Source organism: Cololabis saira, chromosome 16 (assembly GCF_033807715.1).
Source record: "Cololabis saira isolate AMF1-May2022 chromosome 16, fColSai1.1, whole genome shotgun sequence".
Classification (NCBI taxonomy): Eukaryota; Metazoa; Chordata; class Actinopteri; order Beloniformes; family Belonidae; genus Cololabis; species Cololabis saira.
Window position 1 is genome coordinate 9189075 of NC_084602.1, and position 26224 is coordinate 9215298.

Genomic DNA, 26224 nt, shown 5'->3' on the forward strand with positions numbered 1-26224 from the left:
CTTGCAAACATTCAGGTATCCCAGGCTCTCGTAGGTTAACTCCTCATCACTGGAAGTGGTTCCCTCGTCTCAGGAAACCAGCGACGGAGAGCAGCAGCCCAGAGCGGTTACTAGAGTTCAAGACTGAATCCACGATGTTTGGAGCCAAAGAAGATGAAGAGACCAGAGTGATCGGACCAATCAAGGCTCCAACCAAGTGAGGCCAAGTCTAAACCACGGTTCCTCCCCAGTTTAGACAATTATTTTGAAATATTTATCTAAATATTTACATTTTTGTCGGAAGAAAACTATGAAGCACATTCTTGATTTGTTCTTTTCTGGGAGGTTGTCAGGGGAACCGAACGGTCTGTATGAAAGTTTACTTGGAATCTCCAATAAGAAAAGGTTGTTTGTCTTTATTTCTAACTATCTTCTCTCTCTCATCAGCGAGCACGCAAGTTTAAACCAGCCGACAGCAGACAATAAACTATCATTTTTTGTCCAGACTTGCTTTTAAACTTCCAGAGATGTAACATGAGATGAGTTTGTAAGATGCAGCATTTCTTCATCGTTGTTTCTGGTTCTCCTCATCATCTGTTCAGACTCTGCAGGATGGAGGAGCTCCACTCTGCCCCCTGCAGGTGACCTGCTGCATTGTAGTTAGACCAGTCATGGTAAGTGGAATATGACAATGGTGAATTCACAGTTGTAGTACCTTTTTTCATCCAGGAGAGGTCGCCAGAAAGCTTTGCAAGCAGATATTCATTGTATTATCAGTGGGGACAATGTGTGAGTCCCAGCGGAGTCTGCCAGTCCCCGCTCCTGTCTGGAAGCTCGTTCACATATTTCTGTAGCAACACTTGAAATGAGGAGGTCTGGACAGGTTTGAACAGAGCAGATGGATACAGTGATATTAGCTTTACTAATGGGGGTCCCCAGTACTGGAGTTGAGGGGGGATGAGGGAGGATGGCATCCCCCCTGAAATAAAAACTGTCAAAATCATCCCCCCCTGTAAAACTGCCATCCCCTCTTTCCATCCCTTATGTCATTTCATCAATGAATGTGGTTTTACTGCTATTTCAACATTTAGAGTCATCATCAGAAAAATAACACCAAAAGAACAACTTATTTGAGCATTTTCACATGTTTCAAGTAAATTTTCACTTGAAATAAGTAGGAAAATCTGCCAGTGGGACAAGATTTATCTTCGCATTAATAGCAAAAAAATCAGATTTTTCTACTTATTTCAAGTGAAAATCTACTTGAAACAGGTGAAAATTGTTGTCTTGTTTTAAGTGTAATGAGATTTTTTTACTAAAATGAGACATTTTAACTAGAAATTAGACAAATATTCTTGTTAAGATTTGGAGTTTTTGCAAAAGTTCAGAAAACTGTTTTTTATTGTAGTGTTTTGATGTATTTGATGTAAGCCCAGTGGATATTTAAAGCTTACAGAAGGCTGCATTTAACTGCTGCTATGTCATTCCTGCAGTATTTCTGCAGGTGTTTTGGTCAGTTCTATTATTTGTAATATATTATATTATTTGTAATCAGCACAAATTATCTGTCCCCATATGATAAAATCCACCATCCCCCCTGATTTCTTTTTACAACTCGATTACTGGGGGCCCCACCTCTCCCCCCGGGGATTTACGCCCTTGCCTGACTTGGCCAAATAAACCTGATCTGATTCTGAAAGAAAAAGAGGGCAGACGGACTTCATTACCCAGCATGCACCACGAACCGCATTCGTCGCTCCTATTGGCTGACACCTCCCCGCCCCTGTGACGTGTCCGCTGCGGGAGGTGACTGCCGTTGCCGCTGAGCAGCGCACAGCAGAGGACTGAGCTGTCACAAATACCGTATTATGGCTTCCCCTACTACCAGCATGTGCTGCCGGCTCTTTACCAAACGCAGCAGCGTGAGAAGTTTGAGGAAGCTGTCCAGCCAGCGCGGGGCTCGGCTGTACTCCAGCGCGACAAGCCAGAAGGATAAAGTTGATCCCGGAGACGCGGCTGCGTCTCCCCCGAACTTCACCTCTCTGAAAACTGCGTCCAGACTGGTAAGACCGGTGCCCTAGGCGGGTCCTGGCAGTCAGACCCTGAGCCAGACCCGTGGTGGCAGTGTAACCCCCAGCTAGCTGCGGGAACACTAGCGTGGTCATGACTGTTAAGCCTGGTTTATGGTCCCGCGTTAAATAGGCATGGAGCCTACGGCGTAGGGTACGCGGCGACGCACACCGTACGGTTTGCGTCGCCGCGTATCCTACGCCGTAGGCTCTGCGTCGGTGTAACGCAGACCATAAATCAGCCTTTAGGTGACAAGTTTTAATTGGTGTGGTCATCAGTCCAGGCCTGGTGCGGCTGCACCGGTGTCGTGCAAAAAAGTGATTGATTTCCTGCCAGAATCTGATTTCTCCCCTGAAAATGCGTCTTTTTACCTGCTAAAAAAATGATTGAAGGCCAAATACAGTTAATGAAAGGTTGTTTCTGCCTAAATATGACTTGATCTCATTCTTGAGCTTCATAATATAAACACTACAGCTCACAGGATTGCTTTTAACTCTTTTAAATGACCATTACAACACAAAATAGGCATTTTCATCTGCCAAAAATTGATTGAAGGCCAAATACAGTTAATGAAAAGTTGTTTCTGCCTAAATATGACTTGATCTCATTCTTGAGCTTCATAATCTGAAAATCTGTTATATATATCTGTAAATATTAGACCCTCCAGAAAAATGCGTGCAAAAATCCTTGATTATGCAATGAAATATGCGGGGTTTTTGTATGATTTTATGCGGTGAAATTGTGGGGAGTTGCGAAATATGCGGAAAGTTGTGAAATATGCGACAAGTTACGAAATATGCGAAAAGTTGCAGAATATGCAGGAATATAATAAAGGGGATTGTTCCTGTTCTAACTGGGCTACTACTGAATAAAAGAGATTTTACTGACTTCCTATATTAAACAAGCATGCTAGAAACAAGCTGCATCACAGACAGGGCGAATTTTAGTTATTATTTTTATTGTCTCAATTTAAGCATGACTTAAACATTCCTGAGTCACAAAATTGTAAAATGAAATAATTCCTTCCTGCTTTATAAAAGTGAGGTAGAACAGAATCTTTTATGCTACAATACTGCTCCCAAGTATTTCTCTTGAAGCTGGTGAAATCCTGGTGAAATCCTGGAATTGCTCCACCATCGATTACTTTTTCATTCAGGAGTTTCCTCATTGTAGGACGGTCGCTCTTAGAGAGTATATTGACATCAGTGCAGGTGGCGACCCAGGTCTCACAAATCTACAAACAAAAAATATATGTTTTTTACAAATTACTTAACTGTATTTTCACTTATTTATTCTCTGTGCTAAATGAACTTGAACTTGACCTTGAAAAATGTGCAGGAACCCTGTTGGCAGTGTTGCGGTGTAGTAAAGAGGTCTGTATGTATGCTGTGTTTGCTTTCTCTGGCCTGTAGTATTAGTATTATTTTTTTTTATTATAAAGCATCCAAAGTTTGTAATTGTTGCTGAGGTGATTGAGAGGATCAGACACACACCTGTCCTGTTCTTTACCTGTCACTGCTGCAAACCCCATTCCCTTAAATATTAGTTATGAAAGTCTGCACTGTTTCTGGAATAGCAGGGACAAATCAAGATTTATGAATAATTTACAATAATGTGAGTATCATGATCATGGCAAAGTGACAGATAATAATTTTGTCCTTTTTGCCTTCCAGACTCTTGTGATGTCAATGACAGCATGACTCCAATTGGAGATAATTTCCCTTGAGAGCCTAATAAAAGCTCTTTCCATGAAACCATTTAATTTGTTGTGTTGTTGAAGGGATTTGTGAGGCTTTGCAGGTCATATGAAGGTCACATTTGCAGGTTAGAAGCCTGAAATCAATCATTTACACATAGGTTTAACAGGGACCAATAAGGATTCTGTAAATTGCTGTGCCCTGTTTCGTTTGAAGTCACATGCGGGGTTAGTGCTGAAAACCTCTGACAAGGCACTCAAGGGTCATAAACGGTCAATAAAACCATGTGCTACTGTGTAAGACATGTTCATGTGTCACGAAGAAGTAATGGTGTTGCAAAACTGCAGAACTGTTGTCAAACTATCATCTTCTATTTCTGTGCCCGATCCGTTCCACAGAGTCATTTTGTGTCTGTGTGTGTGTTTTCTTAATCTCCAGGAAACACTGAGAAATGAAAACAAATTACCTTTTTCAGCATTCTTGACTGACAACTTTGGTCGCAAACACAACTACCTGCGCATCTCCCTGACTGAGAAGTGCAACCTTCGCTGTGAGTAAATGTTCCTCATCAGCGTTGGTAAATGTTCCCTAGCCGTCACCAGATACTTAAAAGAGGGAAAACAAATCTAATAATATTAGCGTAAAATTTCCTTTGCCACCAGTTTCCTTGTTGAGAGCGGGTTTAGCTGGTGAATAGATGAATTACATAACGCATCAGCAGACAAGGCGACAGGACTTATCGAAAAGGCGTTTTTTATACAGAAGCAGAGCAAATTATGTTTTTAGCCTAAAATGACAAGTATCTTTTTTCTTTTTTCTGTTACGGTGGCTTTTAATTTATCCTCCTTTTTTTACCAACTTTATCCTGTTCAGTATCTTTATGAGTGGTGAATCTATATCAGTTTTTTTGGGGCGGGAGGCATAACCACTTTCCTTTTTTGTAATTTATAAAAAGCAAACAACATTCTTTTTTAATTTAAAATTCAGGTATGTGTAGTTTGAGGGTTTTTTCACTTTTACTTTGTCATACTGACTAAACAGAAACAACAAAGGACTTTATCAGCACTTATTTCTATCAAAGCTGATGATGTAGCAGCAGGTGGACACGACAATATATATAAAAAAGATAAGTACCCAATTTCACAACTCAAGATTTGTATCTTGTTTGAGGTGACATTTTTCCATTTTGTAAGTGTGTTGATGCGCAAAAAGGCCAATCAGTTAAATACAGAAAACTAATGTCAACAGTCATGTAAATGATCAGAGTCTTTTCTGCGGGACGTACACAACCTAAACAAAAACCAGAAAACCACTTCCAGGTTTTCTTCCAGTTGGTGACGACAGATCAGTTCAAGTTCAGCTTAATCTATTTACTCCGAATCAGGTGACGCGAACGTGTCTGATTTGACGATGGATATCAAGCAAGTCGTCAGAAATGGTTTGGAGAAACAGTTTTTATACAGTTCCAGTTTGTGTGCGAAGAAGGGTTTTAAAGTTACGAGTCATCTTTGTTTGAGAATGGACAGCCAAACGGAAACTTTTTCCCAGTTTCTCTCTAAAATGCCAGTATCATTGTTGGTGGAGAAGCCGAAGTAAGCGCTGCTTTGCCTTCTGATCCCAACACTTTAACATGCAGTCAAACCAGAGAAAGAGGAAAAGAATAAGGCTTGGTATAGTTTGTGTTAAAGCCTTTTGTATTTAACGCTTGAACTCTCAGCATATTTCTGGGGAAACACGTTCACTTGAGTTCTTTACATGACATTCACAATTCAATTCAGCTTTACACCAAATCGCAACCATTGTCATCTCGAGGCGCAGTTGATTTATTAGTGACACATTTGTGGATTTCTTGATGATATTTGCGTGTTGCTGATGAAGGTGTGTTTGTGTTTTTGATGTCTCCCACCTTCAGGTCAGTACTGCATGCCGGAGGAGGGGGTGAAGCTCACGCCGAGGAGCCAGCTGCTGTCGGCCGCCGAGCTGCTGACGCTGGCTCGCCTCTTCGTCCGAGAAGGCGTGGACAAGATCCGCCTTACTGGAGGGGAGCCCCTCATCAGACCTGACATCCTGGAGATTATCAGTAAGGAGATGGTTAAAATCAAGTGATTAGTTCTGATTACGGCTGAAGTTGGGCTTTGTGATTTGTGCGTCATCATTTATGAATCTTGCTTTCCCTTTTTTTTTTTTGTTTCTTTTAACTATGTTATGACTTGGAAAGCTGTATCCAACTTCTGGCAAACACAGACATGCTTTTTGTTTTACTACATGATTAAATGTGTGTAGTTACAGTCTGAGGGAAGGATGATTGTGTGTTTGGTGTCCGGTCCATCAGCTCTAGTGTCAGCTCTTCTGACTGGACCGGAACTAATAGCGTGTAAAGGTGATTCTACATGCGTTCTGGCAGATGTGTGAAGGGAAAATAATTTGTCACACTTTGTAAGGATGGATTATCACGTGTTCATTCTACATCCTGATTTGTGAATCAAGCGTTGTAGCTTCAGTTCAGATGACTTTCCACGTGCAGACAACGCGGCGCATGACATGAGACACCAAAGGGTTGTGGTAATTGGGATTAAACGGAAACATTTTTTAAACTTATGATGAAATGCATTTGTTCCAATAAGTGTTAAAATAAATAAATTGTTTAGTTTGAAGGCATATTATGGGTATTTGATTTAAACAAAAAAAAAGAGATGAACAGAGATTTGGGGTAATATTTGCCGTGGATGTTTCAGTATAACTTGATTTAGTCGCTAAATGCAGGAATTATCCTTCAAATACGCACATCCGAGTGGTAGTCTGAGACTTTTACCCTGCAAATTTGGAAGTTTATGAAATTAAAAATCGACCCTATGAATTCAGAAGCTATCAAGTATACAAACTGATGTTTTTTTTCAAATGAAAGTGTCTCATTCTCTCCCTCTCCATTGCCCCGGCTGCTCTCTCTGCAGCTGAGCTCAGGAAGTTGGAAGGCCTGAAAACCATTGCAGTAACCACCAATGGCATGAACTTGGCCAGGCTTTCGCCGAAGTTGAAAGAAGCCGGTCTGGACCTGATAAACATCAGCCTGGACTCTCTGGTTCCCGCCAAGTTTGAGTTTATCGTCAGGCGGAAAGGTAAGGGCGAATAAACAAAAACATATATGAAGGTGAAGTGGTGGAGGATTCTGATGTCAAGCTACGGTGGCAGGCGGAAAGAAAAGTGGATTTCACTGGTTTTCTGCATGAATTTGCCATAAAAAAAAACTCAATCTAATCTACATCTAAGTCACAATAATAGATAAATACACAATGTGATTTAAGATGATAACGCACACAAATGATGATGTATTGAGCAGATTTATTAAACATTTACAGTGCTGGAAATGAAAAGTGAATCCATAGGCTAATTAGTTCAATAAAAGCTAATTGGACTCAATAATTTTAACACCTGGAATCTAGAGCCATTGTGATTCATAAAAGACAAGAATTTTAGGTTTGCGGTGCATCAGTGGCGTCTGTTTACTTGAGAATCCTCTGAGGTAAAGAACCCCTGAGGAACAGCTGAAGACTTGGATGCAACACGATCCTGCCCTTCTAAAGATAGGTTTGGCAACCTGGGAGAAACTTCTTGTTCAGGAAAGGAAGGACCAAAACAACGTTGCTTTACGTAAGTGGAGCAAAAACTGCAGCAGGACAACTGCACCAACCATCTCAATGATGACGTTGGGTGGAGGGTGAGCCTGCTTCACTTCACTCAGTACGTTTACATGCAGCAGTTCAATCGGATTTCTGATCGTATAAGACATCGTTCAGACTTTTAAACTGCATGTAAACACCTCAATCCGATCTACTTCGGACCTATATCGGACATTTAATAATCGGATAGCAACACTTAGATAATTCGTTCACAGTCGGAATTTTAACGCCATGTATACGGAGACATCTGATACTGCAGTCTGAGCATGCTGGAGAATTTCCTCTGGGGCTTCACCCGGAAGTGAAAGGAGACGGCGCATGTTAAATAGTTGTTTAAACACCTTTAAAAAGATCGCTAAAGAGATGGCAGAAGCTTCATCAGGACACCGGAGCAGATCAAAATAAAGTGGAAAAATACACGGAAGGCGAACATTGTGGTCAAACAAAACAACCATCAACCGGAAGTGGCTCTTTCTTGAAATGGTTACCATGGTTACAGCGCCACATAGCGTCACGGAGTCAGCCATGCTCTGGACATTTATCCCATTCTATGAACAGCATGTAAACTCAGACAAGTGATCCGGTCTTCTGCATGTCGTTATCTGATACGATCAGAAATCCCATTTTTTTGCTGCATGTAAACGTACTGACTGGTTCTGGACCTCCAACATCAAGGGGAGAGTGACTTCCCAGGTTTACCAGGATGTCCTACTGGATAACGTCAGGATGTCTCTCCGCCAGATGAAGCGTGGTAGAAGTTGGTGATGCAGCAGGACAGTGACTGTAATTATGGAAGTAAACTCATCACAGAATGACTTCAGATTAATAGAAAAGCTGCCCATTGCGGAGGAGCAATCAGTCCCGGCTTTAAAGAGATGTTGTGACCTCGAGAGACGTTTCTCATCAGACTTCCAACAAACGCCTGGGGCTGGAGAGAAAAGGTCCAAAAACATCCTCCTGAAGGTTGTCCACGTTCACGTACATTTTCCCTCGTGAACTGTCAATGTTTAATGGGTTTGTTCAGTAAAGATGGATTGAATTGTAATAGTTTATGAGTTTATGAGCTTTATGAGAACTGATTGTGTCTATTACTGTGATGAAGATCAGATGGCAGAATAATGCAGAAACAAATGCAAGATCAGAGATTATACTCGTCCCTGCAGAGGGGATCATCTGCCGGTGGAACCGCCGGGACTTGTGGGTTTGTTCAGTTGGAGGATCAGTTGTAGATATTTACATAGCAGCAGTTTTTAACGAAATACATATTTGAATATTTTTAAGGTCTGTCAAGCTCAAACAGTCCATCTCTCAGCTCATTGATCTCTGACCTGAGTTGGTCTTTGGTTTAAGTCCATTTTCATCCAAAGCCTATTTGTTTCATCTGTGAATAACTTAGAAGTACAAACACATGAAGGATAAGTTAAAGCTTCAGAACTGACATCTAACTCTGGTTAAAGCATCTAATCATCTTTTCCATTTGTCCTTTTTTTCCCAGGGTTCCACAAAGTAATGGAGGGGATTGATAAAGCTATTGATTTGGGCTACAATCCTGTTAAGGTGCGTTATTTCTATAACATTTAGGATAAGATAATCCTCAAGTGTTAGCAGCAGTACACTTAAAACACACATGCAGGGAAGGGGGTAAAAAAGTAAAATATATATATTTACAAGATATAGACAGTACATTGCGATGGAAATAAAAAGTAGTGCGAAGAAAAAAAAACTGTGCAAAAAAAGCAGGTAGAATGAGTGTGAGGTAGATACTCGCAGTGACTGGTGAAGACTTGGACAAGTCGGGTTAAATAAATCGAGGTAGCTTACTGTACTTTTAACTACGGTACTCTTAGTAATGAGAACCACAGAATTGAGCTCACTTCATCAAACACTGGCTTTAAAAAAATGTCACATAAAGGAAAATAAACTGAAACCAGCTAACAAACCCTGAGTCCAGGAATATTCAGAGACATGTCAAGTCTGGAGGAACTTGACCTCAGAATTTAAGGATAAAGAGAGAGAAGACGAGCTTTTATATATGTTGATGAATGCGCTTCAGTGGTGAAGCTTGTTTTATGTCTCCAGTCCTTTGACTGCTAAAGCATCGCACCACTGCAGTAATGTAACAGATAGCCCGTCGGTGACACACCGGTACTCTGGTACCCCATCCGCTCTGTCCCTCCATGTTTTTAGAAGCAGTTGGGATGTTAATAACGAGACAGAAAAAGAGTTTAAACTTTCCGAGTTGCAGAGAATGCATCAGGATTTGAAGATGTAGCTGGACATACTTTTTTTTCTCCCCAATCAAGATGGCTATTTATTCTTTTTCTCTCCTTTTTTTTAGGCCTTGTAGTGACCTCAAACACCTTTATCATGTTCTTTCTCTTTCAAATTATCATTGTTTCCTGCTTGAATCAGATAATAAGAGCAAAGTGATCCTGAAAGGTTAGATACCTCAGGCTCCTTTAAATTTAAACTTTAAGACTGCCTGTTTTCTTTTTTAAATATATTTTTCTTAATCTCTTTAAGTGGCCTCAGTGGACTGATCTGTTGGGTGAATTTGTTATTTCCATTATAACTGGATTCTTAAATATAGGTACTTCAATACATACAGGACTGTCAGAAAATTTGAATATTGTGATAAAGTTCTTTATTTTCTGTAATGTTTAAAAAAACAAAAATGTCATACATTCTGGATTCATTACAAATCAACTGAAATATTGCAAGCCTTTTATTATTTTAATCTTGCTGATTATGGCTTACAGTTTAAGATTAAGATTCCCTGAATATTCTAATTTTTTGAGATAGGATATTTGAGTTTTCTTAAGCTGTAAGCCTTGATCAGCAATATTAAAATAATAAAAGGCTTACAATATTTCAGTTGATTTTTTAATGAATCCAGAATGTATGACATTTTTGTTTTTGTAATTGCATTACAGAAAATCACAATATTCTAATTTTTTGGAGACAGTCCTGTACTCGTACAGATTCTTGCCGGTTGATAAAACGGCCACGCCGTTTGTGGCCTTGAATTTGACATATTTACAGTTGCGTAACAGGCCTGTGAGGAGAGTGGTAGTTCAGTAATCATGGCCTTTTGTGTGCTTCCTACTGCAGATCAACTGTGTGGTGATGCGAGGCCTCAACGAGGACGAGCTGCTGGATTTTGTGGCGTTGACTGAGAAGAAACCTCTGGAGGTGCGCTTCATTGAATACATGCCCTTCGATGGTGAGTTCTCACTTTCAAAACATCAGAGATTAAATATCAGACTAGGGGGACGGGACTTGTAGATGTATGGATAAGCATGTTTCCCAAAACTAAATACTTTACTTTCTACTCAAGCATATTACCTATTACTATCTCTGACCATGCACCTGTTTCATTAAAATGGGAGATAAGATGTCGTGGAAAAACCTGCTAAAAGTCTTTAACATGTTCTTTCCAACTAGGTGAATAACTGGACTGAAACTGAGTGGCCCTTTTCCATTAGTATCTACTCGCTTCTACCCGCCACGCCCCCGTCTTGCGCTTTTCCACTACGGGCCGAGGCGGGTGGAGTCGGGCCAAGCAGATGGCTTTTCTGTATCTTTTCTGCCGAGGTTCTAACCGGGCTGAGCCGGCCCTGGATCTGACGTCATCACATTACAGGCCACTGATTGGTCGGGGGGCCGTCAGACTTTTATTTTACAGTGCAAACGTCTGTTTGGTGATCCAACTCTGAAGTGCAGATGTTCATAAACCTGGTGGCTGACGAGAGAATTAAAAAAGGGATGTAGACGGGTGATAAGGAACGATCAGATCCACAGGCGCTCTGTTTTACTCTCAGCCACTCGCGGCTCCAGCTGATTTCTGATCTGCGCCGACACGAACAAAGGGGTTGCGCAATCGAGTACGTCATAGCAGCTTCACCCCAACCTGCCCACTTCTCCCCTGGCTGTGGAAAAACAAACGGGGACAAAACGGGTGGAGGCGTGATGAGGTGTGATGAGCCGAGTCGGGCTGAGTAGTTACTAGTGGAAAAGCGCCATTAGTTACCCAGAATAAGACTTGAGAGATGATCCAGATTTCAATAGATTTAATTAAACAATTGCATGCAAAAGGGTCAGCACATACATGAGGCGTCTCGATGCAGAATTTAAGCGTAAAAATGTAAGAGTAAAGGACGATTCATTCTTGAAGACAAAACATTGATAATCTTTGTTTGGGCAGAGTACTAGTCTGCACCTGTGGCCAAGGCTACTTCCTGCTGCTCTCAGCAGTTTGGGTTCCATCGAGGAGGGGAATTACTTTTTCCCATCGGACACAGACCGACGACCAAACAATGCAGGCTTAACACATCCATGCTTAATGACAAAGCATTTATTGCATCTGTTACATAAGAGTTAAAGACCTATTTAGAAACTAATATATCAGCAGAAACAGCATCACTGGTAATACGGGATTGTGCTAGAGTATTTCTTAGAGGCCACATTATTTCTTTTACATCTGCAAAGAAAAAACAGAGGAATGCTAAACAACGGGATGTGGATATCAGAATTAGACTGAGGAAACAGCAGTCCTTTAATGGTGCATAAAATAAAATCCCAACAGACTATTGTGACTAAACATGACAAAATAGTCCCTCGCAAAATTTTACAAAACATTATAGAAAAACACAGAAACTCACGGTTTTTTAAGAGTGGGAGGTCAAGCGTGTAAGTCGCTTAAGAGCCATAAAAGCCCAGGCCCAGATGGATGTGCCAACGAACTTTATAAAACCTTTATGGACCTTAATGCTCCCTTGCTATTAAAAGCACATCATCATGCTCTAGAATCCCAAACTACGGCACCATCTTGGACGGAAGCCACCATAGTAGTAATCCATAAAGAGGTATGATAATTAATGACCCCACTGACTGCCAGTCCTATTTATTTATATCTATATAACTGCTGAACACAGATTTACAGATATACTCACAGCAAGCACTCACAGATTTATCACCCAAATCATACACCCTGATCAGACGGGATTTATCGCAGGGATATTATGCTGAGAACCTATGGTGCTCACTAAACATAATAACCGTTCAAAAATAAAGAAAGCTTGAATCAGCAATCATGTCTTTAGATGCCCAAAAGGTGTTTGACGGAGTATCCTGCAAATATTTAGTTCATATGCTGAAACATTTTGGATTTCTCTCTTGTCAACTTATGTGGAGTGTACAGGACTGTCTCAGAAAATTTGAATATTGTGATAAAGTCCTTTATTTTCTGTAATGCAAAAATGTCATACATTCTGGATTCATTACAAATCAACTGAAATATTGCAAGCCTTTTATTGTTTTAATATTGCTGATCATGGCTTACAGCTTAAGAAAACTCAAATATCCTATCTCAAAAAATTAGAATATTCTGGGAATCTTAATCTTAAACTGTAAACCATAATCAGCAATATTAAAATAATAAAAGGCTTGCAATATTTCAGTTGATTTGTAATGAATCCAGAATGTATGACATTTTTGTTTTTTTATCTGCATTACAGAAAATAAAGGACTTTATCACAATATTCTAATTTTCTGAGACAGTCCTGTAACTAAGACAGGAGAACTATCGAAAAGTGTCGTTATTTGTTGTTAAAAATAAATAAAAACTACATTAAAAAAACATCCAAGATGTGCAGATCTGGACAGGTGTTATCATGTATTCATGGTTGAGTAATGCTGCCTTCTCCCCCGGCTGCAGGGAACAAGTGGAACTTCAAGAAGATGGTGAGCTACCAGGAGATGCTGGACCACATTAGACAGCAGTGGCCCAACCTGGAAAAGCTTCAAGCTGGAAACACAGACACTGCCAAGGTTAGTGACTCTGACTGGGCCACATTTCCTCCTGCTTACTGTGTAAAACACAACCATAAATGGGAAAATGTTCAAAACTTCAGTTACACTTAGATTTACTGGGGCAGTTTCTAACTGCAGAGTCCATGAAGTGTTTTTTTTTTAAATTTTTTATATTTATATATCTTTCCATATGCTCCCAGCGTTTTCTGATCTGTGGTTGTAAATGAGAGCGTTGCTATAGTAACAGTGTTCTGATGTATTGTGTAGCTTATGCCTTGTTTGAAGAGGAAACCTTTATTAATTTACACTGAGAGCTATAATAATGACAATAATTTTTCTCAGCAGATTCATGTTTGCAAAAGATTTAAGCAGCACAAAGGAACTGTTTCAATTTTCAGGTCTTTGAATCCTCTGGGAGCGCTGGTTCCGTCGCTTTTACGAAGCTGCACATGCCGTCTTTTGCTCAGTCACTTTCTCTTCTCTGTAAAAGTGGTAGTTTCATCGATATGATGTGAAGTAGTGGCGTGAAACAAAGCACTGCTGTCCCACCAGGTCAAGATTTTAAAGTTACCATAAAGCAAAGCTTTTTATTAGTGGTTTTAAGGTAAAGCAGGTTTTTGTTGATTGGCAGCGATGAAAGTTATCTCCTGCTACAGGACACTTCCTAAAAGTAACTAACCGTCTAAGACTGAAGTCAGTCATGACTGAGTTTTAGAAAAAATAAACCTCTTTTAGAAAACAAATAAATGTAAGTGGACAACTTTGATAGTTCTGTCTTTGTTCTAACAGATGTTTAAAGTTCCAGGCTTTGAAGGTCAGGTGGGCTTCATCACCTCCATGTCCGAACACTTCTGTGGCTCTTGCAACCGTTTACGCATCACTGCAGATGGAAACCTGAAGGTAAAGCTTCACTTCTTCACTGTCTTGCCCTTGCGTGATGTGAGCAGTATGTGTGCGCAAACAGGACTTATTACCTACGTATCTCACTTACCACTAGTGCTGGTGCCTCAACTTCTTAAAGTGTCTCACTCAGCTAAAATAATCAGCTGCTATCAGGAGCCCTGACTCCAAACATCCACAAAAAACTAATCTTTGTGTTTGGCCTGTCCGTGGTTCTGTCTTTCACCTGCATTCCTGGTGCATGTTTTCTCAGGTGTGTCTGTTTGGCAACTCTGAAATCTCCCTCAGAGATGTTTTGCGCTCCGGAGCGTCGCATGAAGAGCTGCTGGAGGTTATCGGAGCCGCTGTGGGCAGGAAGAAGAAGCAACATGCAGGTAAACGTTAGGGGTGTAACGATACACTAATCTCACGATACGGTACGATACGATATTATAGCAGTATTTTTTTAACAACCTTGAATGAGGAACATATGACTGGAAAAAATTGTCTTTTATTTGAAAGACACAAAATACAAAACAATACTGTGCATTTGCCCTAATGTTACAGTTTGTAATGCTTTATAACTGTTTAAGTTTTAAAGAGAAAGCCAGGCCAACCATTTTCTACAAACTGAACTAAAAGTAAATGTCAGGTTTGCATTATGCATCTTCAGTTTCATACAAGTACAAATATTTAGCCAAAAATGAATAGTTTCTCTCATGTATGATTTGACTTTTTTCTTTTCCAGAAATTTAACAACTAAAATTAAATAAATAAATAAAAGTAAATAAATACATACAATTTTACATCATAAAAAAGATTGATTCATGCTCACCTTATAAGTGTAAGAGGAGATTTATTTTTGTTAAAAAGGTTATTTTGGTAATTCAGAGTTCATTCTTTTATAAATATATTATTTATATTCTGATGTAAATCAGGGACTATAATGACACTAGTCAGTTTATCTGTAGTGATTAGTCTGTTTTAGATTGGGCGGAGTGATACGCCACAGTACGGCACTAGGTGCTGTGTTGATGTTCTAAAATCCTACACTGTTGAGGGACATTAAAGTACACTGGAACTCAGCAGAAGTTGTCCCCGTGTTTTTCCTACTCACGACCCGAAAAACGTTTAATTTAATAAGGTAAGGCTTAACTCTACACCAGCCTTACATAAGTAAAAGTTCAGAGCTCAAAACCCCCAAGAGTCCCGTGATCGGGACCAAAACGGTACTAGTTTCTTCTGAGCGGAGGAAGATTTTGGTCCGCGGGTCAAGGCGCGGTCGGATGCGCTTTACTAGTCAACACAATAGATTAATATTAATAATCCAATATCGCGATACAGTTTGTCGCCTCCACGACACGTATCGTGACGTTTTTGTATCGCGAAATTTCGTGGCACGATATATTGTTACACCCCTAGTAAACGTGCACACAGGATGCGCACGTGTTGCAAGGCGTATTGGATTTATTCTTAGTTTTTTGAGTTTTACTTGAATGTAAATTATGACTTTGTCTCCCTTTAGGCATGTTCAGTATCTCCCAGATGAAGAACAGACCTATGATCCTCATTGGTGGGTGACTCAGCTGTACGTACAAACATCTCACTCTGTTCTGTCATCGCACACTTTTTTTTTCTTTTTTTAGCTGGATTGTTTTTCTCCTTTAACAACATCATCTCTTATCTTTCTTTCAGCAGGAACTTTTCGTAGTTGCCTGCCAAAGACAGAAAGCAGCAAGAGAGCGACACCTGATATGGTCCAGCTTGAAAATGACTGTGTCTTTCGTCGGAGGCCTGCAGCTGCTCGTGTTTGCCGCTCAGGCAGCAGGAGACACCTCAACAGAGAGCCCTTTTTGTGCCTTCTAGACCATAATGATTCAATATGTGCAGCCCTCGGCCCCTACTCCACGACCTCCAGCAGTTGGGGATCTCATGTCGATACAAACAAAGAAAGCCCTGACGTGACAAGCAGCCTCCACAGCGCGGCACCCCCTCGCTCCTCAGAGACTAGAAATACTTTAACCAGTTCTCACATTAAAACCCCACGTTTTGAGATGCACACAAATGAAATGAGCTACATTACTGAAGAATGTCTCAGGTATGACCAAGCAAGGCGTGCTAATGGTCTGAAGGACCGCCTCCTCAGGACCACAGGGACTTCTGTCTTTTGCACACTGCGAATGAATGCCAAAATAAATCCTCCACACGTCAGCGTTAGGCAGTTGCACAATCAAAGCGCCAGCGAACATCCTCCCCAGACTGCGATGGATCAGACTGTGTCGGCCTCAGGTGTTTCTGACTCTCCCAGCGACGCTGAAGCCCAGTTGACCCACACGGACGCCCAGGGCCGAGCCACCATGGTGGACGTTGGGGGGAAAGCTCCTTCCTGTCGCAGGGCCCAAGCCTGCGCCACCGTCATCCTGGGCCCCGCCGCCTTCCCTCTGCTCCGGGACAACCAGCTGGCCAAGGGGGACGCCCTGACCGTGGCGCAGCTGGCCGGCATCATGGCGTCCAAGCAGACGGCCGCGCTCATCCCGCTCTGCCACCCGCTACCACTAGATCACGTTTCCGTTACCTTTCACCTCGACGAAGTGCACCAGTCCGCCGTCATCACAGCAACGTGTCGCACTACGGGCAGGACGGGCGTGGAGATGGAGGCTCTAACCGCCGTCTCCGTGGCAGCGCTCACCCTCTACGACATGTGCAAGGCAGTAAGCCACGACCTCGTCATCACGGACGTAAAGCTGCTCAGCAAGACCGGCGGGAAGAAGGATTTCCACCGTCGTCAAACCCAGGAAAACGCAGAGTGAATGAAATTCACTGGAATTATTGCTTCTACAGATTTGTGTCATCAGAATACCGTATTTTCTGGACTATAAGCCGCACCTGCATATAAGCCGCACCCGCTCTATTTTTTTTTTAAATAATAAAAAAAAAGATATACAAGCCGCACCTACATACAAGCCGCATCCGCTCTATTTAAAAAAAAAAAAAAGATATGCAAGCCGCACGTATTTATGTTAGATTAGATATTTACTACATGTACAGAAGGATTTTGAACTGTAAATGATGTACATGTTTATACCTAAATAGATCCTTTCCTAACAGTGTCTTTTAACATGGCAGCAACTTTGCTGATTAAAACGGGACAGAACCAAGAGAAAATAGCCAGTATTTATTTATCTCTTTGAAATCTGCTTCTACCTACTTCTATCTGCTAAAGAAGAAGTAGCGTATTCTTCTTTGCATTTATTTTGTCTTAGTTTTGATTCTAATTCCGGTTAGAGCGCCCCGAGCGGTGGAAGAAAAATCCACAGAATAGCCGCACCTCTGCATGGTTCAAAACCTATGAAAAAGTAGCGGCTTATAGTCCAGAGAATACGGTAGTTTGAAAGGTGTTAAGATCATTCTTATCCCACTTTTATCCAAGCTTTATCCAAGCTTTATCTATAAATTAATAAGGCCTAAATAATGTTTATGTTTCCTTTAAGGAATGTTGTGCAAATACTAGTGTCATACATGAGGTTTTTTCCAGTTCTTTAGGCCTCTAGAGTCTAGAGGGCTCCCACGTATTACACTTCCACGGCTGCGGAGAAGGAGAACAAACTGAACCAACCACCGACTGTTTTAAAAAACAACGGGCTGATATTGACTAAGTGTTACAAGTGCTGACATCTAGTGGTCAAGGTGGAGATTTCAGTCATCTAATGTCCTGATTTTCCAGCTTTTGTGACAATAACGTACAACCAGACTTATTCAAATAAAGCAGCTTTTAAGATTCAGTCGGGTGCAGGTCAACACAAGGAACTGAAAATAAGCAGACCTGGGAACTCTACTGGTGATTTCCTCCGACAGTAACCTGGTCACCTATGGCGGTGCCGTGTCTGCTCTCCCGTGTGAAGAACTGGCTGTGAATGGAGACATAAATGGCTTATTTTGAGGTTGAAGAAAACATTTATCAAAGTTATTTGAGACTAAACTAAATCATTTGTATGTTTTTTCCCTCAAGGCCTTTGTTATTATGACACTGCAACTTTAATTGACTTACATGAACTCTGAAGATGAGTGGTTTTCTTCTTACTTGGCTGCATTGTCCGACTGAATGTGTATACCGTTGCGTTTTGAAATTATTTGAACTGTAGCCGTTGTAGCACGACTCCGACGTGTTTCTGTGATCATTTATTGCCGTTATGATTCATTAATTTCAATGAAGTAAATAATGTTGAGCTCTACCTCTGCAGTCCACAATGCTTTCATATAGTATTACAGAAGATAACAGATGATCCATTTTACAGCTTATATTTCTCTTTAGTTCATATGAGTGTCTGAACACTGATGAGTAATGCAACAAAGAAAAAACAATAAAGTGATTTTTCTTTTTTTTTTTCCATTCAAGTTAATCCAATATAATTCATGTTATTTCTCCTTTGCTTTATTTCATTTGTTATACACTTACTATTGCATTTGAGGCTTGAAACTCATTCATTTAAAAGTTTGTACCGGGGCCACTTAAAACTAATAAGGAATTGAAAGAAAAAATAGTGTGTTTTCAAGCATGAGTACCGGTAGGTATAAAAGCAGTGTCCAACCGTGACAGTAACGTGACGGTAATTTACTGAAATGTTGAACAAATAACAACAAAAAAAAAAGACTGGAGAAGATCTGCATATTATCATTAAATAATTCAACTAATCTGGGGGATTTTTTCTGTAAAGGACCAAAACACAAACCGTGCTGCACAAAGAACGGTGATTCCTCAGTAGCTGATATAAAAACAAGGACAAGGTCACAGTAGGAAAGTCAAGGTCAACCACAGTACAGAGGTATTCACTTTTGCTACATGAAACTTTGTCTTGCATGGAAGCCAAATGTTAACTTTGTCCGTAAATACTATAGGATACTATAAATATAAATATTTATATAGTATATATTTAAATAATACTATAGGAGACAGTATTTTCTCCTCTGGGCTCAGAGACTTCTGGGTAAGACCAATGGACATTGGTTCCAACTTTTATTTTCCTGATGTGGTGTTGTAGAACTGATCATTAAGCACACGTCATGTCTCCTCACATCTAAGAAGTAAATACTGTTACAGACGCCTTCTTAGGATACCTCTACCCCCATCTTTCAATGTCATAACTTTTTACCCTGAAAGTCTCAAAGCTGGTTTGCAGAAATCCGTCAAGCAACACAGTATACAACAAAGGAAAAAGTAAATCAATCAAAAGAATAATGCTTTCAATTAGAAAAATGAGGAAGAAGAATCTAAGACAGGTTGGTTGTAATATAACAGAGCGACTGCAACAAGTTGACATAAGCAGCACTATTAAAGAAAATGTTTCCTCTGCTGCTTGGTTCTATTTCCATCAACCTTTAGCTATCGGACAGATTGCTTCCCATCTGCCTCTAGAGTTTATGGTTGACTCAATAACTTGAAAGTGCCCAGCTTGTGCGGTTGTAAACACTGTTATGCCTGGCTGGTCTTCAGCAGGAGGGTCCTCCCTTATGATCCTGGTCCTGCTCAAGGTTTTTTTTCCCTCATAAAGGGGAGTTTCCCTTGCCACTGTTTGGTTTAAGGTTATTTCTAATAATGGTAGTAATAATTGCTATATAAATAACATTGAATTGATTTGAACGTCTGTATGTGTCTCAAATGAAGCTTTCATTGTTGTTAAATATTTTCAATGACGCAATGAAAAAAAAGGTTATATTTGCTTAAACTAAGACCAACTTTTAAGAAAATATTTTAAAAAAAATGTTAAGATGAGGGTATATTATATTTTGCATATGTTTGTTTGGGAGGTGGAAACATATGACAATAAAACCGAAAGTACAGCGTTATCTGAACCTGCAGCCATTAGATCATGTTGACCAAAACATGTTAAACTCCTGCTCTCCCTTCTTATCTCATAAAGTCAGCTGTACCACAGTCTTCCCTGTAACTTTGAAACATCTTCCATCGCAGCAGGACACTTTCAGTGGTTAGTTTTGAGGTTTACACTCAATCCTTCTTCTACAAAGAAGTGAAATCCAAGTAAGTAGCTGCTTAATTTACAGTTTAATATTTAATGTCTGGCAACTTTATATATATATATATATATATATATATATATATATATATATATATATATATATATATATATATATATATATATATATATATATATATATATATATATATATATATATATATATATATATATATATATAGGACTGTCTCAGAAAATTAGAATATTGTGATTTTCTGTAATGCAATTTCAAAAACAAAAATGTCATACATTCTGGATTCATTACAAATCAACTGAAATATTGCAAGCCTTTTATTATTTTACAGTAATATTGCTGATCATGGCTTACAGCTTAATAAAACTCAAATATCCTATCTCAAAAAATTTGAATATTCTGGGAATCTTAATCTTAAACTGTAAGCCATAATCAGCAATATTAAAATAATAAAAGGCTTGCAATATTTCAGTTGGTTTGTAATGAATCCAGAATTTATGATATTTTTGTTTTTTTAATTGCATTACAGAAAATAAAGAACTTTATCACAATATTCTAATTTTCTGAGACAGTCCTGTTACTAAAAAGTCAGTTTTAAGATTTTCTAAAGCCATTTACTGAGACACTAACATACAGTATTTTCTTTTTCTTCTTTTTCTAAAGAAAGATAATGGATTCCAAAGGACTTCAGAAATTGAAAGAACTGATGAACACTGACCCCGCAGCTGCAGCTGAAAAGATTAAAGATCATGTAGAAAAGGAAAATAAAATTCCATTAAACATTGGAATCACGGGAGAAAGTGGCTCTGGTAAATCCAGCTTTGTTAATGCGTTTAGAGGGATGAGTAACGCTGATGAGGGAGCTGCCCCCACTGGTTGTGTGGAAACAACCAAACATGTCACAGCGTACCCACATCCACGCTATCCCCACATGGTTTTATGGGATCTTCCTGGTGTCGGCACCACCAACTTCCCAGTTGACAAGTACCTGGAGCTTGTTGCCTTTAAGAAGTTTGACTTTTTCATCATCATTTCACACACTCGGTTCAGAGAAAATGACGTCAAACTCGCTCAGGCCATGAAGAAGATGGGGAAGAAGTTTTACTTCGTCCGCTCAAAGATTGACAACGATTTACGATCTGAGGCAAGAAGTAAGAGGGATTTCAGTGCAGAGAAGACTCTGAAACAAGTCAGAGGAAACTGCATTCAAGGTGAGGGTGCTGTTACATTTGTAGTTTTTCTCTGAAATCTAAATCAAACACATCTTTACTGATAGTGACTATCACCCAACACATGGCCAGATTACATTATTACAAGACTCCTGAGGATATATTGACTTCTTTCTGGTGTTCATCTGTCTTCCAAATGTCAGCTGTGTGAAGGAACCAAGCTTTTATTGAGGAAAAATGCTGCAGAGGATCATCACGAGAATCTGTACTTGTCACAAAGTAGAAGAGATGTGCAATTCAGTTCTAAAAACAAAGCTGCTTCAGTCACATTTATCCTCCCAGTACTGCGATTTAATATGCAATTTTTTTTCTTCAATAAAACTTAATGGATGATTATATTATACACATTTAGTATAGCATTGTATTCCAAAGACTGTGGAAATGAACTGAGACTGACGAGTGACGACGTCTCTGACTCACGCGAAGAAAAAAAAAGGTAAATCAGCATTGTGCTGTAGCATATTAATAGTTTTAATCAGAGCTCTGGTAGGCAAATAGTGTAGTATCCAATATCCATATGAAAAGAACCATAAAAGAGTTTCATCAGTATAATTGTTGAATATATTATTTAAATGATTCAAAACCAAAAATCATGAGAAAGGTTTATATGATGGCGTCATGATGCAGCAGCGATTACGTTTCAGAGCTCAGCCCCGGACAAATGCAGCCCCTGTATCGTTTATCAATGTCGTGAACCCAGACTTGGTCACCGCCCTGGCAGCACATAAGGTAGCTCAGGAAGCAGATGTTGACAGTGATTTTAATGTGGCATTTTAAACTGCACTCATTTGGAGCAACACTTTCAAACATTTCGGGCAAACATCCCCGTCTTTGGCTTGTCTGGCACACTTGCGCTCAACATTTTAGCCACACATCTGTCGTACATGGCTCTGGTGTTTGTTTTTAAAACATGCTGGAACAATTTTGTAGTTTAACTTCCTGAAGTAGCAACGTTTGCAATGCTTGCCCTGAACACCTGACGTTGCTTATCATCTTCCTTTTGTAAAACCCAAATAATCCTTCAGCATGGATGTGCTGTTCCTCTTCTAGAGAGAGTTTCAGCTTATTCGGTTTCAGACTGTTCAGAGGCCAATACGTAACAGTATGAAGAGTTGATACAGTCAAGTGCTCGCTCCCTCCCGCGTCACGTGACAACACATAATTGCTCATGTTGCGATTTCAAAATCGCGTTTTATGATATCGCGATATTCTCGCAAATGCGATTAATTGTTCAGCCTTAAATGACACTTTTCAAATAAAACATGTATAAAGCAGTTTTTAACATTAAAAATGATAAGATGATGATATATTCAAGTTTTTGTTTTTTTGCACAGGTCTTCAAAAGGAAGGATTTGAGTCTCTGCAGGTCTTCCTGATATCCAGCTTTGATGTGAACCTCCATGATTTCCGTCTTTTACATGAGACCTTAGAGAGAGAACTTCCTGCACACAAGAAGCTCGCTCTGCTGCTTGCCGTGCCCAACATCAGCCTGGAGGTCATCAACAAGAAAAAGGAGGCCTTTCAGAACAACATAAAATACTATGCTGCTGCATCTGCAGCTGTAGCAGCTGTACCACTCCCAGGGTATTCTGCTGGTGTTGACCTGAAATTGATGGTCACTGTTATTAAACAATATATAAATGGATTTAGGCTCGATGTCACATCACTGCAGAGACTTTCTGCCAACGCAGGTGTGCAGTTTAATGATCTGAAGGTTGTAAACACAGATCTTCTCCGAAAACTGATGCTCAGTGTTTGGTTCTTACTTGAATCAATGGTAGCAGAGGAAGCATTCAGACTCCTTCCAATATTTGGCATCCCAGCAACAAAGAGCCTGTCCTTTACCACAACGTACAAAGCTCTGAATTATTTCCTCAACGTTCTTGCTGATGATGCACGAAGGAGGCACAAAGAACTCTGGGGTTGAACACCTCAGTGTGGTTTGGATGAGTAGCTGTCATCTCAAGAAAGTGTGTAACTCTGATTGTGATACCAGCTTTGGAAATATTTGCTGGTTCTCCTTTGAAGAAAATTGGGTAAATTGGGCAAACATTTGCATCCATCCACCTTCTGATACCACATCATGTTTTAAAACAGATTATTGTTCTGAATTGCCTGCTATCACTGGTTGAAAAAGTATGATCTCACCACTTAAATAAACATTCATTCATTCATTCATTATCTTACCCGCTTTATCCCTTGCGGGGTCACGGGGGTCTGCTGGAGCCTATCCCAGCTTATTTTAGGTGAGAGGCAGGGGTTACACCCTGGACAGGTCACCAGTCCATCACAGGGCCACATATAGACACACAAACCATGCTCACAATCACACTCACACTCACACCTACGGACAATTTATAACCAGATATAACACCAATTAACCTAATATGCATGTTTTTGGACTGTGGGAGGAAGCCGGAGTACCCGGAGAAAACCCACGCAAGCACGGGGAGAACATGCAAACTCCACACAGAAAGGCCCCTGCCGGGCCTGGGAGTCGAACCGGGGACCTTCTTGCTGTGAGGCAACAGTGCTAACCACTAAGCCACCGTGCCAGTGTGCATGGCCGGAAGTACATCTGTAAACTCATCTGACTAAACTTTTGACTTCCAAGTGCTCTAATGTTTGCCAATAAGTTCTGTGGGTCAGGTTCAGGAGCGACAGTATACGTTGTAGCTGAAGGGATGCTGAAAATTTGCAGATTTTTTTTTTTCTAAAACACATTAAATAGATATTTGATTTTAGTTGATCAGGTCTGTATCTGGATAAAAGATGTAATGTGGCATTCATTGTTTGAATACAGACGCTTTAACAATAGTTTAACCTGCGCAAGGCCATACATCAATGACAGTTACAGTAATAATAATAATCATACAAGGTCAGTACTAAATATTGTAAGCTACAACCAGTGGTGATTGTAGCTTACATGGTGTCCTTGCAACCCCCCATATTGTTCTTTCCTTCTAACATTTTGAAGTTCATGTTTAAATTTTATATTGCTTTTGACCTAAATTTCTTAAGAAATTGTATATTTCAGTTCTGCTTTTTTTTGTTTCTAAAGTTCTGGTGCATCACATTCTCTCTGCAAACCACCCTGAATTGTTTGAAATATGCTAGTAGTTTTGCTGATTTAATTGAATAAAAAAATGCATGACCATCCATTTAAAAACCATTTCGTTTCTGGCGTGTTTCACATCTTTGTCAGTCTTCCAAAGGCTCTGATGACATCTTCACCGTCTCCTCTAAAGTTTCAAATACAATACAATATTAATACTGTCATGTTTTCTGTGTCCAGTTAATGAATGCTTTAAATTCCAAATTTAATGAATGCACCACAATCCATACTGGGTAGCAGGTGAGGTTAATGAGTCTAATTAGAGTGTCTGGAGCACCAATATAAGTTCAAGTGAAGCCACATGACAGATACAGTTGTGTTTATTTTGCTGCCTTTAACTTTTCCTGTGCTGCTTTTTCTCGTCCATTATGGTGTCCAAGTTTGTTTTAAGGTGACTTGGTTAACATGTTTTATTTTTTGAGAATTAACTTTTTTAATTGTTCTAATTCACGTTTTGATGTTAACAGAGTGTCTTGGATTTGCGTCCTGCTCTTTGGCATTGGATTTAGCATCCCCACTAAAAAAAGCAAGTAGATCAACACTTATTGTAAAATCATCTGGCTAGATAACTTTGACCCAGACAGAGTTCTGTCTTGGTATAAAGATAGTATGAAGATGACATGGTGAAACTGAGTCTCTTCTAAATTTCATGTGGACTTTCAAATAATTCAGCTTGGTCAGACTCCTCACCGTGTTTCATTAACTTGTATTTCATTCTGACTGAAATGGTATTAATTTGTTGTGGGTTAGTTCAAACTAACACAGGGTCCGGCTACACCACTGGTGGCGGCGCAGGAAGTGGCTACGGCGCAGGCTACGGCGCAGGGTCCGGCTACGGCGCAGGGTCCGGCTACACCACTGGTGGCAGCGCAGGGTCCGGCTACGGCACAGGAAGCGGCTACACCACTGGTGGCGGCGCAGGGTCCGGCTATGGCGCAGGGTCCGGCTACGGCGCAGGGTCCGGCTACACCACTGGTGGCAGTGCAGGGTCCGGCTACGGCGCAGGAAGCGGCTATGGCGCAGGGTCCGGCTACGGCGCAGGAAGCGGCTACGGCGCAGGAAGCGGCTACACCAGCGGGGCCGGTGCAGTGAGCAGCTATGGTGCAGGGTCCAATGCTGGCTTCTGGGCTGAAGATGCAGGAATTGCTTCTTTCATTGAGCAGCTGTTGCACCTTAGGCCCAACCGTCCTGTCTTGGTCCCTGCCTGGACCTCTGCTCATGTACCCTTTGACTCTGTTGAGGAAGCTCCCGAGTTCCCTTCATCCCACACCATCCACTTCAGCAGTGGCTACGAGCGAGCACGGGACCTCCAATCTCATGCCAAGTACTCCACGGATACGTTTGACCACATCCCTGTTGGAGAGAAGCAGCAAGGGACTGGGTCTAAAGGGGTAAGAATCTGATCTCATCACGCAACATGCTATCGACGCCTGTAATGTCATCTCTCTTGCAGGTTTGATCATCTGGAGACTCCGACTGTAGATGAATTAAAAACTTGAGTAGTTCAGTTTGTTGTGCATGATTGATGCCTTTCACTGAATCCATATCTGCCTGAGATGCTTGTAAGCCATGTCTTAAACACAGACCCACTCTTTAAAAAAAGCCCTCATGTTCCAGCCCTGTTGAGCATTGCTTGGGGAAGCGCAGGGCTGCACATGTGCTATTCCAATGACTTAATTGGCAGGTTGGTGTCTGTCGACCCTGCAGAAGCAGGGGGTAACTTGTATTCCAACAACTTCATTTTCATAATTAAAATCTTGT

The 26224-nt window shown here is 40.5% G+C and overlaps 2 protein-coding genes across 7 annotated transcripts; both read left to right on the forward strand.

Annotated features, from left to right (window-relative positions):
• The first annotated feature begins 1774 nt into the window (after positions 1-1774).
• mocs1 (molybdenum cofactor synthesis 1) lies at positions 1775-17027 on the forward strand. Of its 6 annotated transcripts, none has more exons than XM_061743900.1 (11): positions 1775-2042; positions 4185-4296; positions 5659-5826; positions 6698-6862; positions 8919-8980; positions 10535-10646; positions 13140-13252; positions 14024-14134; positions 14388-14508; positions 15639-15686; positions 15809-17027. In XM_061743900.1, exons 1-11 carry the CDS (start codon positions 1848-1850, stop codon positions 16921-16923), a joined length of 2322 nt encoding a protein of 773 aa, XP_061599884.1. In that variant the 5' UTR covers positions 1775-1847; the 3' UTR covers positions 16924-17027. The 6 variants fall into 6 exon arrangements, with proteins under 6 accessions (XP_061599884.1, XP_061599885.1, XP_061599887.1 ...); XM_061743901.1 differs by having other exon boundaries at positions 15812-17027; XM_061743903.1 differs by having other exon boundaries at positions 4222-4296.
• Positions 17028-20074: 3047 nt separating this feature from the next.
• LOC133462348 (interferon-inducible GTPase 5-like) lies at positions 20075-23505 on the forward strand. The gene is made up of 3 exons (XM_061743557.1): positions 20075-20150; positions 20783-21330; positions 22683-23505. The coding sequence occupies exons 2-3, from the start codon at positions 20790-20792 to the stop codon at positions 23273-23275; spliced, it is 1134 nt and encodes a 377-aa protein (XP_061599541.1). The 5' UTR covers positions 20075-20150; positions 20783-20789; the 3' UTR covers positions 23276-23505.
• The last annotated feature ends 2719 nt before the right edge of the window (positions 23506-26224 follow it).

Coding starts and splice junctions, on each gene's coding strand:
- LOC133462348 (XM_061743557.1), top strand. CDS start 20,790: ATGGATTCCAAAGGACTTCAGAAATTGAAAGAACTGATGAACACTGAC. Junction 21,331..22,682: donor CAGAGGAAACTGCATTCAAG/GTGAGGGTGCTG, acceptor TTTTTTGCACAG/GTCTTCAAAAGGAAGGATTT.
- mocs1 (XM_061743900.1), top strand. CDS start 1,848: ATGGCTTCCCCTACTACCAGCATGTGCTGCCGGCTCTTTACCAAACGC. Junction 2,043..4,184: donor TGAAAACTGCGTCCAGACTG/GTAAGACCGGTG, acceptor CTTAATCTCCAG/GAAACACTGAGAAATGAAAA. Junction 5,827..6,697: donor TGACATCCTGGAGATTATCA/GTAAGGAGATGG, acceptor CTCTCTCTGCAG/CTGAGCTCAGGAAGTTGGAA.